The following is a 16,536-nucleotide window of genomic DNA, read 5'->3' as shown; positions in this document are numbered from 1 at the left end:
TTGCTAGTGGCAAGCATGCCCTCCAGTTTATTCAGCATTGTCAGAGCTTTTTCCACTTGCCCAACATTGAGATACTTCTCTGCGATGATAGAATAAGCATTCCAATCCAATGTGATCCGTTTATCAGATTCCAACATCCTTGCTATTTTATCCATTCCATCAGAATCTCCAACAGCAGCATATGCACTTAACCTGATTATGAAAGTGAACTGGTTAACATTTATACCCTTCCCCTCCATTTCATTCATCATATTGTCCATTTTCTCTCAATCTCCTGTTCGATAATACATGTTCATCATGAAACTGTAGCACAATCGATTATGAGCTAACCCCATATCCTTTACTTTTTGCATGATGGCCTCAGCTTTCTCTACAGACTTCTCACTGGCATAGCAGTTGAGAAGAGCTGAAAAGTTTGAAAGCCTTTAAATTGCTGCGGGATGCTATTGATATACTTCTCAACTTCTTCTAGACCTTTAACTTTTAAAATCAGATGAATTCGCACTCCAATATCAGAATATTCTGGGCTGAAACATCTTTTGTCAGTCATCCAATAAGATACCTGTCAACAGAATTTAGAAGATCACTCAACATGCAACATTGATTGAATCATCTCAGTATGAAATAAGAATGAGCAGCTTGATCTTTTCGCCTTAGACCTCCTGACAGCAAAATTTTGTTCTTTCTACATCTTGCAAGGGTGAGGAACTATATCACTTATAATTCGATAAATATTCACATGACAACACAAGTTAATATTTGGTGGTTAAGTATACTATTGGCATTTAAAACACAAAGCCACAACAGAGTTGGGATCACCCTAATAGTGCACAAAATCATGCACAGCTTTGATATCTATCAAGAATACACGCCAGTCTTTTCTTTTTGAAGAAGTATTTATATTTCCGGGATATTATTGTCGTACCAGCAGGATGAAAACATTAGAAACCTAAATATCGAAGACCCTGACTACGACCCTAGGAATCAATAGAGAAACATTGAATTCACAGTATCAGCATGCATAAACAGACTAATGAAGCACCGTGACGTACACAGTGGAGACTTACAGAGTATTATGCCTAAGCCCATTGAAAATCCTGAAAACTGTTAGGATTTTGTCCTGATTTTCTTACCATAATTTAAGATTTATTTTTTCTTAAAGAAAAAACAAAACATTACCATAAATGTTTTTACTTTTCTTGAAAGGAAAATATAATATTATTTTATATTTGGCTTATTCTCTCCTTTTAGGACTCTTTTTCTAGTAAGAAAAGGTTTTAGGACTCTATAAATACAGGTTTGTTTCTTCTAACACAACAACAGTAGCATTCACAATGTAGTCGTTTAAGACTTTTGTTTATGGGGAGATTTATTCTCTCTAAAGTTTCAATGTTTTTCTTTATATTAGTTTTGATATAATAATATTTTGATTTTAGTATAAGTTTTTGTTATCTAGTTTATCAACTATATGATTTGCAAATTGTAAGCTTCCGCATGACGCCCTAATCACTCTTCATAACTCAACAAAAACAACCACAAGCACCACCTCGAGGTCCTAAGATATAGTTCTATAATCATGATTCCTACCAAAAATTTTCTCTGCGACAACTCAGTAAGAATACAACTCAAATAGAAGAGCTTTCCAAAGAGACAAACAATTAAAAAATGAATAATTAATAACACTTTTCGACCCCTAAACAAGTTAACAATATAAATCCTTTGTATCCAATTTCACTCTATTGACAGAATTCATCACAATTAAACTATTCTTATGCTCATGGGTGGAGGTAGAAGCCCAGATAGCTTTTGATCAAATAGTATATCTGTATTAAGAAATTCATTAAATATGTACATATATTAAATTTAGAACCTAGTTATTACCACTTGAAGTCGTAATCTAGAACCCATAAAGTTGAAATCTTGGCTCCGCCTATATTAGTTATGCTATTGTTACTTGGGACCAGCTATGCTAAGCAGAGTTAAAAAGACCTAAACTTGCTCTATAAGAAAATTGTTAAGCATCAGCCAATTGGACCTTAATTAACAGAAATGATGGGATTAACCTTTACCCATTTGTTTTAAAAAACACAAGAAATGGTCTAATTCATAACAAATTGGCTCAAATTCATAGAACAAATGACAGCCTAATTTACAATAGCGCGACTAATAGCAGAGGCGGAGCTAGAGTACAATCTACATGAACCCTTTTAACTTTTGACCCTGAATATATAGTAAGAAATCCACTAGATATTTATAAATATTTGACACTAAACTCAATTATTACCATATATTAACTTAAGATTGTTGTACGAACTCATAAACTTCAAAATCCTAAATCCCCCTCTTACCAATACAACAACAACAATGTAGGATCTACACATACTTTACCTCTATACCTTTACGGGATAGAGACTAGAGAGGTTATTTTCGATAGACCCTCAGCTCGAAAAAAATGTAACTGATGCATGAAAATAAGAAAGAAAAAGAGACAACAAAATCGCAAATGTACAAAACAAGTGTAACTAACACATATTAATTAATAGACATTGGGGAAAAGGGGAACTACGTGATACCTAAATCATATATTACTAGAAGTACAACAGCACTCGACTACCTACTATCCTAATCCTCGACCTCAATAACTTCCTTTTTAAAATCAACTAAAGTTATGTCATATCCTGTCTAATCACCTCCACAGTTCTTCTTCGACCTACCTCTCACACCTCCTCGCTGTTGCATTCTCACACCACCAATACACACAAGTGTAGTTAAAATAATGTTACCTCAAGGGCATGTTTGTATCTTCTGTAATCTTTTAATGATTTGATCATATACTGAAGTTGTTTTTTAACCACATGTTTCCCTTCTTTGATCCATTGATCAAGTACAGGTACTATAGACTCATTTGGGTCCCCTAAGGGTGAAATTCTTCTGTACAAAGAGTCTCCATTGATGGGTCTGTAAAGATGATTACTTGGCGTCGAAATGTAGAAACGGTTAAACACATTTCTGTGATTAGATATTGAATTTGAATTTCTCAATATAGAGAATAAAAGCTTCATTTTAGGGTTTATGCTGAATCTTGAGCAAAGTGAAGCAGCAATGGGGATGGTAAATATGTGTATATATACATAGTACTGCAAATTATTAGTTTCGAACTATTCGCCGTCTTAAAAATACATTTTTATTTGACTAACTCAACTTTAATACACTCTTCATTTTTGTCATATGACATAACAAAGTGGTTCAAACTCTCGTAGGAACATTAGAGAAATGTTGGAAATACCCTAAACTTGATGAGAATTTAAAGGTGTATTTCACTTATATTGCAAAATTGGTGGTGTATTTGAGTTTAGTTAGTCAAGTACACAAACATTTTTAATAGTGTCATAGTTCATGGATAATCATAAAATTAAGGGGAATTTTTGCAAATAATTATTATAATAAATTTAATTATGTTTCATAGTTATAATTTGTATATTTACGGGTTGTAGCTATAGTTTAAACTGTCTCGTTTGTATAATTCGCGGGTGAGTTTGTATAATTCACGGATACGTCTGTATAATTAAACTATTTTTGTATAAACTCGAAATAATGAATTTATACAAACACAAACATTTGAACTTTAAACAGTTATACAAATTATATTATACAAAATTACATTATACAAAAATTATACAAATCATATTATACAAATGCTGAATTATACAAACTCGAAATCTCAACCCACGTAATTATTATTGAATATTGGTCACAAATGGTAATTAACTAAAACAATAACTATAATAATTAATTAATATATGTTTGCTTAACCATGTAATTTGTTTTCGATACTTCTCTCTTTTTTATTTTATCCAACTTTGAGATACATACTCATTTTTCTAAAATATAGTAAAGTAATATTTACTTTCCGTTCACTTTTATTTGTCTAATATTTCAAAAAATATTTTTTAATTTGAAATTATGCGTACTTATTATTTTTCAACCTATTAAACAAAAGCAATTATTTTTTTATTTTACACTTAATACTAATTACTTATTTCTCAATGTCCAAAAATATACATAAATTCAATATGAATATTGTGGTAATTTACATATTAATCATTATCTTTTTAAAGAGTTTGCAAATTTTAAAGTGGACATATAACTAATATTATGATTTTTTATTTTTTTATGAAAGTCCTACTTATAAGCACATTGTGCAAGTAATTAAAATCTTTAATTTTCCAATTTATTTCCATTGTATTTGACTTTTAAAATATTTTTCTCGTTATTCCTTGTTTCCCAACAAATGGCAGCAGGGAAATTAGAGCCCCCTCTGGTCTTACCCTTGAAGTAGCCATTCTTGTACTTGCCCCCCATTTCCACCATCCATCTTCTCTTCAATTTTGACAGAGACCCAACAAGGCAAAACGGCGAGGGTTACAATTTTTGTTTCGAAAAACGGGTCAAAAAGATGATTCCTCATCAATGGGCACCTCCCTGTAACAATCAGTGCACCCATAAATACTCAACTCTCATGCAAATTCCTTGTAATTACTACTCTCTTTATTTCCCCCCTTACCCTTTTCTTGATATCGCTTTACAAAGTTACAATCTTGAAAAATTGTATCTTTATGCTAAATTTGCAGACATTGTGTTTATGTGTAGATATATTTCTTTAATCTTAATGTATTACTCTGTGTTGAATTTTTTATGATAACCCTTCTGTCTGGATAGATTGCGTCCACCTCGACTAATTTCTATGGGCTATTTGCTTGTGAGACTTCATGTTGTGTTTGAATTTTTGACTATGTTTAATTCATGCTGTCAAAAGCTTCATAGCAGAAACCAGAAAGAAGAAGAATCTCTTTTGTTTTGGTTTGAGGGGAGGAGCAGTGGACATTGGATATATAGGATTTTGGGAATTTTATGTAAAGGTAGAATCTTTATGTTACTTTTCAAGTAAAAAGATGAAATCTTTTTAATGTGTGCCCGGGTAATCTGCATTGGGATGTAAAACACTAATCTTTTGCTGTGTGTGTACTGTCTTTATGTGTAGATAACTTTTGATAAATCTAAGTGCATTACTCTGTGTCTATTTTTTTTTTATAACCCTGGTGTCCGCGCAACTCGACTAATTTCATGGGGTATTGCAACTGAGACATCATTGTTCTCAACCTATTTCATTAGGTGTTGTGTCTCAAAAGCTTCACAACAGAAAGAAGAACAGTCTCCCTTTTGCTTTGGTTTGAGGGAAGGAGCAGTGGTCATTGGTTATATAGGATTTTGGAAATTTTATGTAAAGGTAGAGTCTTTATGTTAATTTTCCAAGGGGGTATGACTGGTTGTACAAGAAAGAAGAAAACTACAGATGAAGTCTGTATCTTTTAGAGTCCATAGTGGTCTTTCCAATTGGTTACTTTGTTTATTAAAGACTGCTACCTCCTTTTTTTTGTGAGCTTAACTGATCTATCCTTGTAAAGCTTGCATCTTCTTGATGCCTTGAAATGAATCTACTTACTTCATCAAAAAAAAAATTAAAGACTGCTACCAAATAAAGATGTTTTTTTTTTTTTTTTACCAAAGTTCATCTAAGCTACATCGACTGTGTGCCATTGCTTTTCAGGTTAGGATGTTATTTGAGTAGTTGTTGAAATTATGCAGCCGTCCAATATTTTATGCATGATATAGCATTATAGCTTGGTGCAGGTGCATTGCATTAGGCTGTTTTCAACTGTGTCTGGCTGTAGAAAGAAGAGGAAATGGAGTATTAGTACCTGTGGGAAAGTTTTCAACTTGGTGTCATTAGGGTGTTATTTCTCTTCTAACCTAAGTCTACCTTGAAATCAAGTGTTGGTTGGACTGAGTGTTTGGTTTGATTTCCTGGACATGCTGTTTGATTTGAATCTTCCTCATTTGTATTCTCTCAAATCTTTCCAAGCATTTTCTACCTTTATAGACTAGGAGTGCTGGACACTGCCGTCCAGTTTAACATCATAATGCATTTTCTTGTTTGGCGCAACTTATTACTGTGTGTTTGGTTTGATATCTTGGGCATGCTATTTAATTTGAATTTTTCTCATTTGAGTATTCCTTTCAACTCTTAAATCAAGCCTATTCTTCCTTTATAGATGGGGAACTCAGAATACTGCTGACTAGTTTAGTATCATAATCCATTTTCTTGTTTGCCATCTCTTATTACTTACAATGAAGTGAAGTCCAAGTGTGTACTTTAGCTGGATTTCTGTGGTGTGCTGTTTAATTTGAATCCTTCTGATTTGTGATCCTTCCAACTCTTACCAAACCTTTTCTACCTTTATAAACCGGGAAACTCAGACTCCTACTGAACGGTTTACCATCACAATCCATTTGCTTGTTTGGTGTAACTTGTTAATTACAATGAAGTGAATTGCAAGTATTCCCTTTTGCGCAATTCATGGTTAGCTTACTGATTTTTCAAGTGATTAGATTTTGAGCCAATCTAGCTACTTTGAATAACCAACAACCATTCAGCGTAGATCTACATTGCTTTCCTTCATAGTTTGTCAAAATTGTAGAAACTTCTTCCTGTAGTTTCTAGAATTCCAGTTTTCTCTGAGATATGGAAAATCAGTATGTCAATCTAACTGTTCAGTGTTAAACTTGGTGATGTGCGTCGTCATGTTATTTCAGAAGACCTAGGGTGTGTGGTTGGACTAAATGAATAAAAAAGAGTGTGTTGGTTGTGCTTGGAAATATGGGACGGTATCCTGGAGAAGACTGAAAGGAAGCTATCGAGATGGAAGGCTCAATATCTTTCTCGAGGGGGAAGGTTGATTCTTATAAACTCTGTTCTTGACTCATTACCCACTTATGTGATGTCCTTATTTCCAATTCCAGCAAAAGTAGAAGAACAATTGGACAAGTTAAGGAGAGACTTTCTATGGCAAGGCAGCTATAGTTTAGTTAACTGGAAGACTGTACTCCTTAGCAAAGATAGAGGGGGGCTGGGAATTAGAAACTTGAGATTGCAAAATGAAAGTCTGCTGAAAAAGTGGTTGTGGAGGTACACTGAGGAGGGAGGTGCTCTCTGGTAAGAGGTGATTAAAGCTAAGTATGGTGAATTAACCCCTTGGTGTACAGAGAACACAGTTGAACCTTATGGTGTGGGAGTATGGAGAACAATCAGAAACCTGTGGCCCCAAATGGAAGCAGATTTGTTTATCAAGGTGGGAAATGGCAGTAAAACTAGATTTTGGAAGGATATCTGGATAGAACAATCCTCTCTTAGGGATCTCTTCCCAGATCTCTTTCAAATCAGTGAGAACCCTGATGCTAATGTGATTGTTGGACAGAACAGGGATGGAATTTAGTTTTCAGGAGATTTCTCAATGATTGGGAGGTGGAAAGGGTTGCAGAGTTACTAGGGAAGTTAGGTGGAATGGAATACACACAAATGCCACAGACAGGATGCTATGGAGGCACAAAAATGATGGTCTTTACACAGTTAGCAGTGCCTACAGAAGAGGTCTCCAACTGATGGCAGGAGACCCAAAGCATCAATGGAACTATTTTTAGAAGGGGGACGTTCCTACAAAAGTGAAATGTTTCACCTGGCTAGTGATAACGAGGGCTTGTTTAACACAGGAAGTATTACAGAAGAAGGGTAGACAAATGGTTCCCAGATGCTTTTTGTGCAATTTGACAGGAGAAACAAACAATCACCTTTTCTTGCACTGTAACTTTACCAAGCAGTCTGGAATTTATTCCTTAGCATTTCAAATCTGAATTGGACAATGCCAGAACATACATCAGAGTTGTTAAAGAGCTGGGTAAGGAGAGGAAGCAGCAAGAGCCAAAGGAGATGGTGGAGGTTAATACCATCATGTATATGGTGGTCAGTTTGGAAGGAAAGGAATGGTAGATGTTTTGAAAATAGATCCAATTCCACTCACAAGGTCAAATGGAATTGTATAGTATCCTTACTTTGTTGGTGTAAACAGTTGTGTATAGTAGATACAGACCAGATTGTAGATTTGATAGGAAGCTTGTAACTGACACTTTTTGGTGGTGACCAGCATGCCCTTAATGCTGAAGAATACAATCTTACCAGTTTTAAAAAAAAAAAAACTGAAGGGAAATAAAATCCTCTACATTGAGATATTTAATCAACTACCTCTGTTCTCTCTGTTACCGGAAAAGGATTTGTTGCTAAAGAACGCCTATTTAAATACCTTTTAAGATAATTATCAACTGGAAAGGTCAATAAGGTCTTAAAAATGTCAAGTTCTATAGCCTATGTTGATTGGATTCGGGTGTGGGATTTTGACACGGGTGGCGGATCTAGAGGCTGGATTCATTGTCACGGGGCTTTGTATCCGATTGCGGATATGGGTGCTGGGATACAGCTAAAAATAATAAAACTAATATATACAACAATTAGTAATTTAAGAATGGTGAAAATTAACTTATATATGATTAACAAGGTAATTTAAATTCATATCTTTTTACTACGTAAAATGAAAACTGAGTATTGCATAGTTATAAATTGATATAAATATAGTATTATTTATCTTAGGATTAGGGGATATGGTAGGAGTATGGTTCAAATATTTGGATATCACCAATAAATGCATATCACGACGCATAAAAGTTTATATTTCGACAATTAATTGAATTTATTAAATTAGAGCTAGTATGTGTATATTCATTTTAAACACTTGTTGTAGTGCTTTATGTTTGTATGTGTATGACATAAGCCCATAGTTGACCCAAATATCCGATCAACATATGCTTCTTGGCCATAGCTGTAGTCAAAGTACCCAAGTTAGGTTGATCAAATCGGGTGTGGATCCCCCACCCACGCCCACACCCATGTCGTGTCGACACGGGTGCGACAAGGATTTTAAAGAATCCGAGTGTCCATAGCCTATAACTATGGACACTAAGAAGGAAATTATTTTTATTTTCCTAACAATAATTTATTTGATCAACTTCAATTAAACCTCTCTATGACAACCACCCACTATATCATCATCTTACTATAACAACCAATTTTTCTTATTTTTATCTTATATTTTTTCCTATAACAACAACCATCAATATAACAATACACTCTTTGTAGAATTACTCCTTTATATCAACCATACTCAAATATTAATTGCTTCTTCTATTTCCTACTTTTGTTGCTTGTCATTTATTTTCATAATGAAAAAACACTAGTACTGATTTACTATCCTAAAGCCCCATATAGAAATAGAATCTCTAAGATGACAATAACAAGTCTAGTATTTTGACTAGATGTTTTGAACTTTTAATATACCACTTTCAACAAAGAATATAACATCAATACATACTTCTGTAATTAATTTATTTATTTTTGCATTGAGAGATATGTGCATATTTGTATTCCATTTAAACAAAAGTTTTTTATCTTGTAAGTGTCAACGTGATTTATTAATAATGTATTTGCTTTCTTTAACTTTTAATTAGTGAAATTTAAGTAATTTCTTTTAATCTTTTATAATATTAAGAAATGAGAAAATACTTTTTGGGTAATTGTTGTCTGTAACAGTCAATTAAGATTTACATGTCAAATGTTGCTATAGGTGTATAATAACCCGTCACTATAAAAGCTGAAAAGAATTTCGGAACAAACGAGGTTGTTATAGAGAGGTTTGACTGTATTTTTAATTGGTTTTTTCTCTATGTTAAAGTTGCCACTGCAAGCAAAGATCATCATGTGTATCTTAAGCACTTTTGACAGCAGACAGTTCATATGGTTATGGCATGCCAAAACTGCAGATGTAAGAAAATATAGCTGTGAATGGATAAGATGCGTTAGCAAGTCCTTGTTTAGGTATCCAAATCTCTCTTTTTATTACATTGAGTGGGCCTGTCAGATTTTCGATCCTTATATGACCTTTGAAACAATGGTTGATAGTTCTGAATCAATCCTAGTTGGACAAAATATAAACCTACTTGGCATTTACTCTACGATGTAAGTCTGACATGTCATAGACATCATCAGATATGAAATTAATAGCTTGTATTTCTATCGACTGATTGTAAGTGTGTTGATGAAAGGACCACAGCTACTTTCTCAAAAAAAAAAAGGACCACAGCTATAAAAGGACTACAGCTAATAAAGACCTAGCAGAATAACATCCCTCTCCCACCTTTTTAGCCTTTTATCTTTTGTGTTCACTCTTTTTAATTTAGTTTCGAAACAATTCCGTAAAATGTAATTTCTTTGACAAGATATAATACTGGTTTAATTTTATTTCAATTGTCCTAGTGTTGGTTTATTCTTGTAGTAGTTTGTTTCTTGGCATGAATTTAGCGCTGATATGTTACAATTTTGTGATGTCTGAATTTTTGAAGGGAGAGTCTTTTGCAAAAAAGGATGTGATGCTGATGGAGAGACGTGGGATGAATGTAAGTTCCAAGCTTCTATATTTGTTGGTTTCGAAATAACCCTGGTGAATATTTGAGTTTACTGTCTGATCGTTGTGGTGAGGAATTGTGCTGCTTGTAGAAAAACTTGCATATGGAAGAATCTTACACTAGTGAAAAGAAATTTATTATATTCCACAAGATAATATATTACCATGGGTGACAGCTTAGGACTTTCTATTTATGAACAGTAGAAAAGTGAAAACCATGCCTTCACTTTGTAAAATGTCCATATTAGTGGTTGTCTTATATCGCCAGCTTAAGTTATTTAACCTTGAGAAGGATGGCATCAGATGATATTCATCATTCACCAAGGAATGTCCATAATATTGCTCTCCTTTTGGAGTTTAACTTCTTTTAAACTTGAGGACATTGCACTTATATATAACTAATGCTTAGGAAATGTCTTATTTTTGAAATTTGAAACCTCTATGAGGCTTATCTATTGATCTAAGCTACAATAGAGGAATAACGAGCTATATGCAGGTTTGTCAGAATGTGAGGAAATATGCTATAAAAATCCAGTTCTGAAGGATCAACAGTGGAGTGCTTACATTGACCGATCCCCTGGTGCCGCCAGCTGCTCTGAGGTCTCCCAACCTTTCTTATTATCTTTAATTGGTTTTTCTTTAACAGTTCTCAAAATGTGATTTTTCTTAGTTCTTACAAGTTCATTTGCTTTACGATGAATTTTGTCAATTGTAGTTCAAATTCATTTTTTCCATGTGTTCAGGGTCTGGATTGAAAGTCAACACTCTCAATAGTATTCTTCATAATCTCTTTTTTTTTAATAAGCATGGTGTCCGCAATGGCTGTGCTATTCTTCATTATCTTACAAGAACATACATGAAGTTTCACAGTACAATGCTGATTTGTCCTTTGCAAGCTGAGGTCGTTATTCTCTTCCAGTTCGTAAGTAGTAAAGAGAGTTTCTACAAATATATTTTTTTTGAGTGAAGAGTAAAGAGAGTTGTTATATTAGCATAAGACAAAATGGCAAGGTTTTCTTTGATCTGCTAAAAAATCAAGGGAGCTTCTAGAGCAGTTATGGGTGCCTTTGCGTCATATGTTAATATAAATGTTCATGACCTCATCAAAATGATACAAGTGTTCATGTTTCTGTGGACCAATATCTTGAATATTTCATCATGAGGTTTGGTATTGGACGGCTTAGAGATCCCTTTTAAAGTGGCAGTAAGTGCTAGTTCTTGAGCCAACTTAAAAATAACTTTTTCATGTCATGAAAGTTTACCTATATCTAGTATGATCAATCATCATTTTTGTTAGCTGGCTTGACTTGTAGTATTGGGGACTTTTAGAAGTATGTGCTTCTCACCTTGTTCTTGGGGGATATTGAATATGTGCATATATTTATGAACACTTTGAGTAGTAACTGTATGTTGTATTGGACATCACAATGAGTAAATACATGTCTGCAGGGACCGCCTTTCTAAGAGTAGTCCTTGTATTAGGAGACTTGTGCTGATCAAAATACTAACACACCTATCTAATGGAAAGATAAATCTTAAAGCCTGTCTAGATAATAATCTAATCTAAAACACAAAAGATAAATATAAACTAATTTTAGTGTATAAGAACTAATAACAAGAAATATGTATTCTAATATGCCCCCCTCAAGTTAGGCTACGTGTTACTAAGCGTAGAACAAATTGTGATGCTTGACGAGTGCTTTTGTGAGTGTATCAGCTAGTTGATCGGCAATGGACAGAAACAACTCGAACCAGTTTTTGTTGGACATATTTGCGCAAAAAATCTAAGTTCACCTCAACATGTTTCATGCTACTGGATTCACGCTCAAATAAGTGACAGAGTGACACAAATGTTATTACAGTAGATAGTAGGGAACTCTTTGACTAGACAGCGCATCTCAAGCAATATATTATTAATCCAAAATGTTTCAGCAAAGGCATTGGAAACTGCTATATTTGGCCTCTGTTGAGGAGCGAGCTACAGTTTTCTGCTTTTTGAAGGACCAACAGATAGGATTGAGTGTGACAAGGAAGATTGGGCTATGAAGTTGGATGACGCTCTGTGAGCGTATCAAACAGCATATAAAACACCAATTCTGACCTCTCCTTATAGGTTGGTTTATGGGAAAGATTGCCACCTGCTCGTCGAATTGGAATACCTTCATATTGAGCAATCAAAAAGCTCAACTTGGATATGGAACTTGCGGGTGAGGAATGCATGCTAAAGTTCCACTAGTTGGTTGAGTTACGGTTGCATGCCTATGAAAATGGAAGATGCATAAGGAAAAAACCAAGCAGTGGCATGCCAAAGCTCAGTGGGTGTCTATCTCTGCACTGAACAGATATGCTGACATAGCAACCAGAGTTCCAACACTTGCGTGGGAGGGCACATTTGTCTGTAAGTCTTCCAGCTACTCGTACCATACGATTCTTGCACAAAAGGCATACCATTCTGAGCACCCACTCCATATCAGCTCCTTGAAGGCATTTGATCACGGGGTGCTTCCAAATCTCAGAGATAAGCCCACAACTAAGAGTGGTGAAGATAGTATGTTTGTTGGTGTTGATTGCTTCTCGAGAATAGATCCATGTTATAATGGTAATGGTGCTACCAATTTGTTCTTTCAAAAGTGATGTGCCCTCATGGTATACCAAGGCCGATTGTGAGTGATTGGGATATAAAATTTTTGAGTTATTTTTGGAAAACTCTATGGGCTAAATTAGGAACATGTTTGATCTTTTCTACAGCATATCATCCTCAAATAGATGGGCAAATGGAATGGCCAATAGAACTTTGAGGAATCTTTTAAAGGTCGTAGTTGAAAATAATTTGAAGGCTTGGAAAAGTTGTATTTCATTTGTGGAGTTTGCATATAATAAGAATATTCTTAGTACAACAGATCATTCAACTTTTGAATTGGTATGTGGTTCAATCCTTGTATCTCCTTTAGATTTACTTCCCATTTCCGCTAATGAAATTTTGGGTGTTGATGGCAAAGCTAAGGCCAAATCAATGAAGAAACTACATGAGAATGCATGACAACATCTTGAGATCAAGAATGATGCCTATGCTTCCAATGTCAATCAATGGAAAAGACATGGTATTCCAACCGGTAATTGGGTATAGGTACATTTGAGAAAGGAGAGATTTCTATCCAAAAGGAAGACAAAGCTTGATCGAAGGGGAGATAAGCCATTTCAAGTTGTTGTAAGAATCAATGAGTTGGCCTACAAGGTTGGTTTGTTCGGTGAGTATGGTGTTAGTGTTACCATTACTGTTTTTGACTTATCTTCAAGAGGGACGAGATGATGCATATCTAGAGGCTAACCCAAGTCATCCTTAAAGTAGACCATTTATGAGGATCTAAGATAAAAAAATTTACAAGAACTCCAAGGCTTAACTCATAGGTTCTTGTATCACGACTTTGAAGACTATGAGGGAATCAAATAAGAAAATCCAAGGCCAAGTATTCCTTCTTGCATCAGAGGGATCTTATATCAAGAACTCTTGTTTAGGTCATTTTCCCTGAAGGCTAACAATTAAGAATGGGAAGAAATGAACTTTGGGCCTAATTCAACTCCAAAAGGTAGGTAGCTCATGAGGTAGTGTTTGCCCAAGATCATATAAAGTGAAAACCAACTCATCCCTCAACCAATGTAGAACCCTTAGCAAGGGGCATTTTTGTACTTTTGGCTCTTGAGTTGTCATAACATTTTATTTGTGTTCTTTCTTTTTAGAATGAATTTGGATGAAGAAAACTCTCGCTGGAGCTTAGAGTATCTTAGTTCTTCTTGGCAACTTAAAAGTCTTTGTTTATGTTTGTAGATTTAGTTCCTCTTGTAGTTTAGTATGTTAGTTTGTTCCGTGTAATAGTTAGAATTCAATACTTCGATTTACTTGAGAGTTGATTTCTCCATTGAAATTGGTTGTTCTGCATTGGTCTGTGGAGTAAAATTTTCAAATAAAAATGTGAATTGCCTAAACCTCTTCCCTTTTGGCACTCAAGTGACATGTAATCTTCTTTATTGCACGCAGGAATGCTTTCATGCTTGTGTAGCTGGCTGTGGATACAAGGTCAGTTTGTGTTATTGACAAAAACTTGGAGTTTATTTTCTAAGTAGTCGCACTAAGTGAACTGTCAAAGTAATTGTAAAAGAAATTAAACTGGATCAAGATACTCACATGCGTGGATACTATAAGTTCCTGCAACTCTTTTGGTGGCAAGGAATAACCTGATGTCGTGACCAGTGATCATGAGACCTGTGCATCAGCGAGAAAATAGTTGTAATTTCTCTAGTCAAAACACTGAAAAGATACCCTTCTGCTGCTCTATGTTGGTTTTAACTTTTTCCCTAATTTAGGCTTTGTTGGACATGTTTCCAAAAGGTTGCTGCTTGAAAAGTTATTGAGTGCTGATAATGAGTGAAATTCAAGATATTAAAAGCATGGATGTGGTGGAGTAAGTGTGGTTTATGGAAAGACTATCCAAGTGAAAGTAGCACCTCACACTTACTCTGTGCCGCCCCTCTGTTTGCGAGGGCTTAGGAAGAAATAAGTACAATAAAAACAAATATATATTCTTAAAGCAACTTTATGTGGACAGTAGTATGAGTGTTGGGTATGGATATGATTTGACATGGGTACTTAATATTTTGACTCCTTTCAAGAATAAATATCAAATATTCATACTGCTGTTATGGGTAACATCCAGATAAATGAAGAATCTGTGTTGTAAACTAGTTCACACTGATTTGATCCACTTATTTTGAATGAATGCTTGTTCATTTCATCTGCAACGGTGCTGGTATGCTATGTTTCATTTCATGTTGTTGCGTTTCTCAACTATGCATTGCTTGCCATATATATTTCCAGTTTCTTGTTAGATGACTCTGTGTTGTTGGTTATGCAGTTTGACGTTCCTTCCCAAAAAGTCGATCAAATCCATCCAAGCAGGCCTCCTCCGCCTCCTCCCAAAGAGAAACTGACCACACCTGCTGTGAAAAGAATACTACCCCGGAAATCTAGCCAAACGATTGATGACATACCTGGGACATCCGCGTAGCATCAACAGTGTAGACAACTTGGAATACATTTGTTCTGTTAGGATCACAACCATAAGTCTAAATTTTGTCACAAGTCAAGAGGCAGTAGTAATTTTCTTTAAGAAACATTTTGAGAGCTCATTGGAACGTTGGTAAATTTTCTCAAAATTAACAAGCAATCATAGACAAGTGTTTGGTATTATCATGAGAAAAACTATGTACAACTTGGCTAAAAATGTAATCTCATTACACCATGCATATCCAAGTATGTAAGTTTTTAATGAAAACATTATTTTTATTACCAAAACTCTAAGATTGTTATTGATTCTCTACATCACTTCAGAGTTATGATACTTTTTCCAAATGTTTGTGATTTAGGTATATATATATATATATATAATAACAACAAATGGAGTGTGGGGATTGACTAATGTATATTGTAGATCTTATGTTTACCTTTGTGTGTGGGGGGGTGGGGTATAGAGAGATTGTTTTCAATAAAAAATTCATAAGTTCTAGCTAATTGTGAAACTCTGACTATTATACTGCACTTACTTTTGAAAAGTTTTGAGAAATTTGCACTTAGTTCTTGAAATATTTATAAATATTGATTTTGATCTTTTGTGATAAATATTTGGTTAAGCATAATAAACATGCACGTATTTGATCCTTGTGCTTGTGGATCTTCACAAATTATTAAATTAACTATTTGATCGTTTAATTAATTATATATTATGTTAAATTTGTACCATTACTTTATATTAAAGGGTAATATAATTTTAAAACAATCAAAATGTAACAAGTTTCATATATAGAAGGAAAAGACACATTTTGATTAATTCAAGCTTTAATTTGCTTAATGAAATATCACGAGGCGATTAGCCCAAAGATAATAGAGGTGATGTTCCACCTTGTGTAGAGGACCCGTTGTTTTATGTGACACTTATCTAATTATTTTTGTAGTCTAAATTTAAGAAAAATCAAGTAGACCATTGTTTTTTTTTTGTGATGCTCTTTACGTATATTCTATTTTTAAAAAAGAATGACGTATTTTTATGATTGAAAACTTTTAAAACTTTCGATACAA

The 16,536-nt window shown here is 34.3% G+C and overlaps 2 protein-coding genes across 2 annotated transcripts in view; one reads left to right on the top strand and one right to left on the bottom strand.

Annotated features, from left to right (window-relative positions):
- The window catches only part of LOC125865819 (squamosa promoter-binding protein 1-like), an 82,817-nt gene that overhangs the window by 40,933 nt on the left and 25,348 nt on the right, over positions 1–16,536 (bottom strand). The gene's annotated exons all lie outside the window — the stretch shown is intronic.
- On the top strand, positions 4,280–15,764 carry LOC125865826 (uncharacterized). The gene is made up of 5 exons (XM_049546081.1): positions 4,280–4,532; positions 10,345–10,398; positions 10,903–11,006; positions 14,443–14,481; positions 15,317–15,764. Exons 1-5 carry the CDS (start codon positions 4,457–4,459, stop codon positions 15,467–15,469), a joined length of 426 nt encoding a protein of 141 aa, XP_049402038.1. The 5' UTR covers positions 4,280–4,456; the 3' UTR covers positions 15,470–15,764.

Source organism: Solanum stenotomum, chromosome 5, assembly GCF_019186545.1.
Source record: "Solanum stenotomum isolate F172 chromosome 5, ASM1918654v1, whole genome shotgun sequence".
NCBI classification, from domain to species: Eukaryota; Viridiplantae; Streptophyta; class Magnoliopsida; order Solanales; family Solanaceae; genus Solanum; species Solanum stenotomum.
The sequence above is the reverse complement of the archived record's forward strand: the minus strand, read 5'-3'. Positions and strand labels throughout refer to the sequence as shown.

What these genes read in the sequence shown, in the direction of transcription:
- LOC125865826 (XM_049546081.1), top strand. Translation starts at nt 4,457, where the DNA reads ATGATTCCTCATCAATGGGCACCTCCCTGTAACAATCAGTGCACCCAT. An exon ending in TGGAGAGACGTGGGATGAAT is followed by an intron (nt 10,399 to 10,902) that starts GTAAGTTCCAAG and finishes AGCTATATGCAG; the next exon opens with GTTTGTCAGAATGTGAGGAA. An exon ending in GTGCCGCCAGCTGCTCTGAG is followed by an intron (nt 11,007 to 14,442) that starts GTCTCCCAACCT and finishes TATTGCACGCAG; the next exon opens with GAATGCTTTCATGCTTGTGT.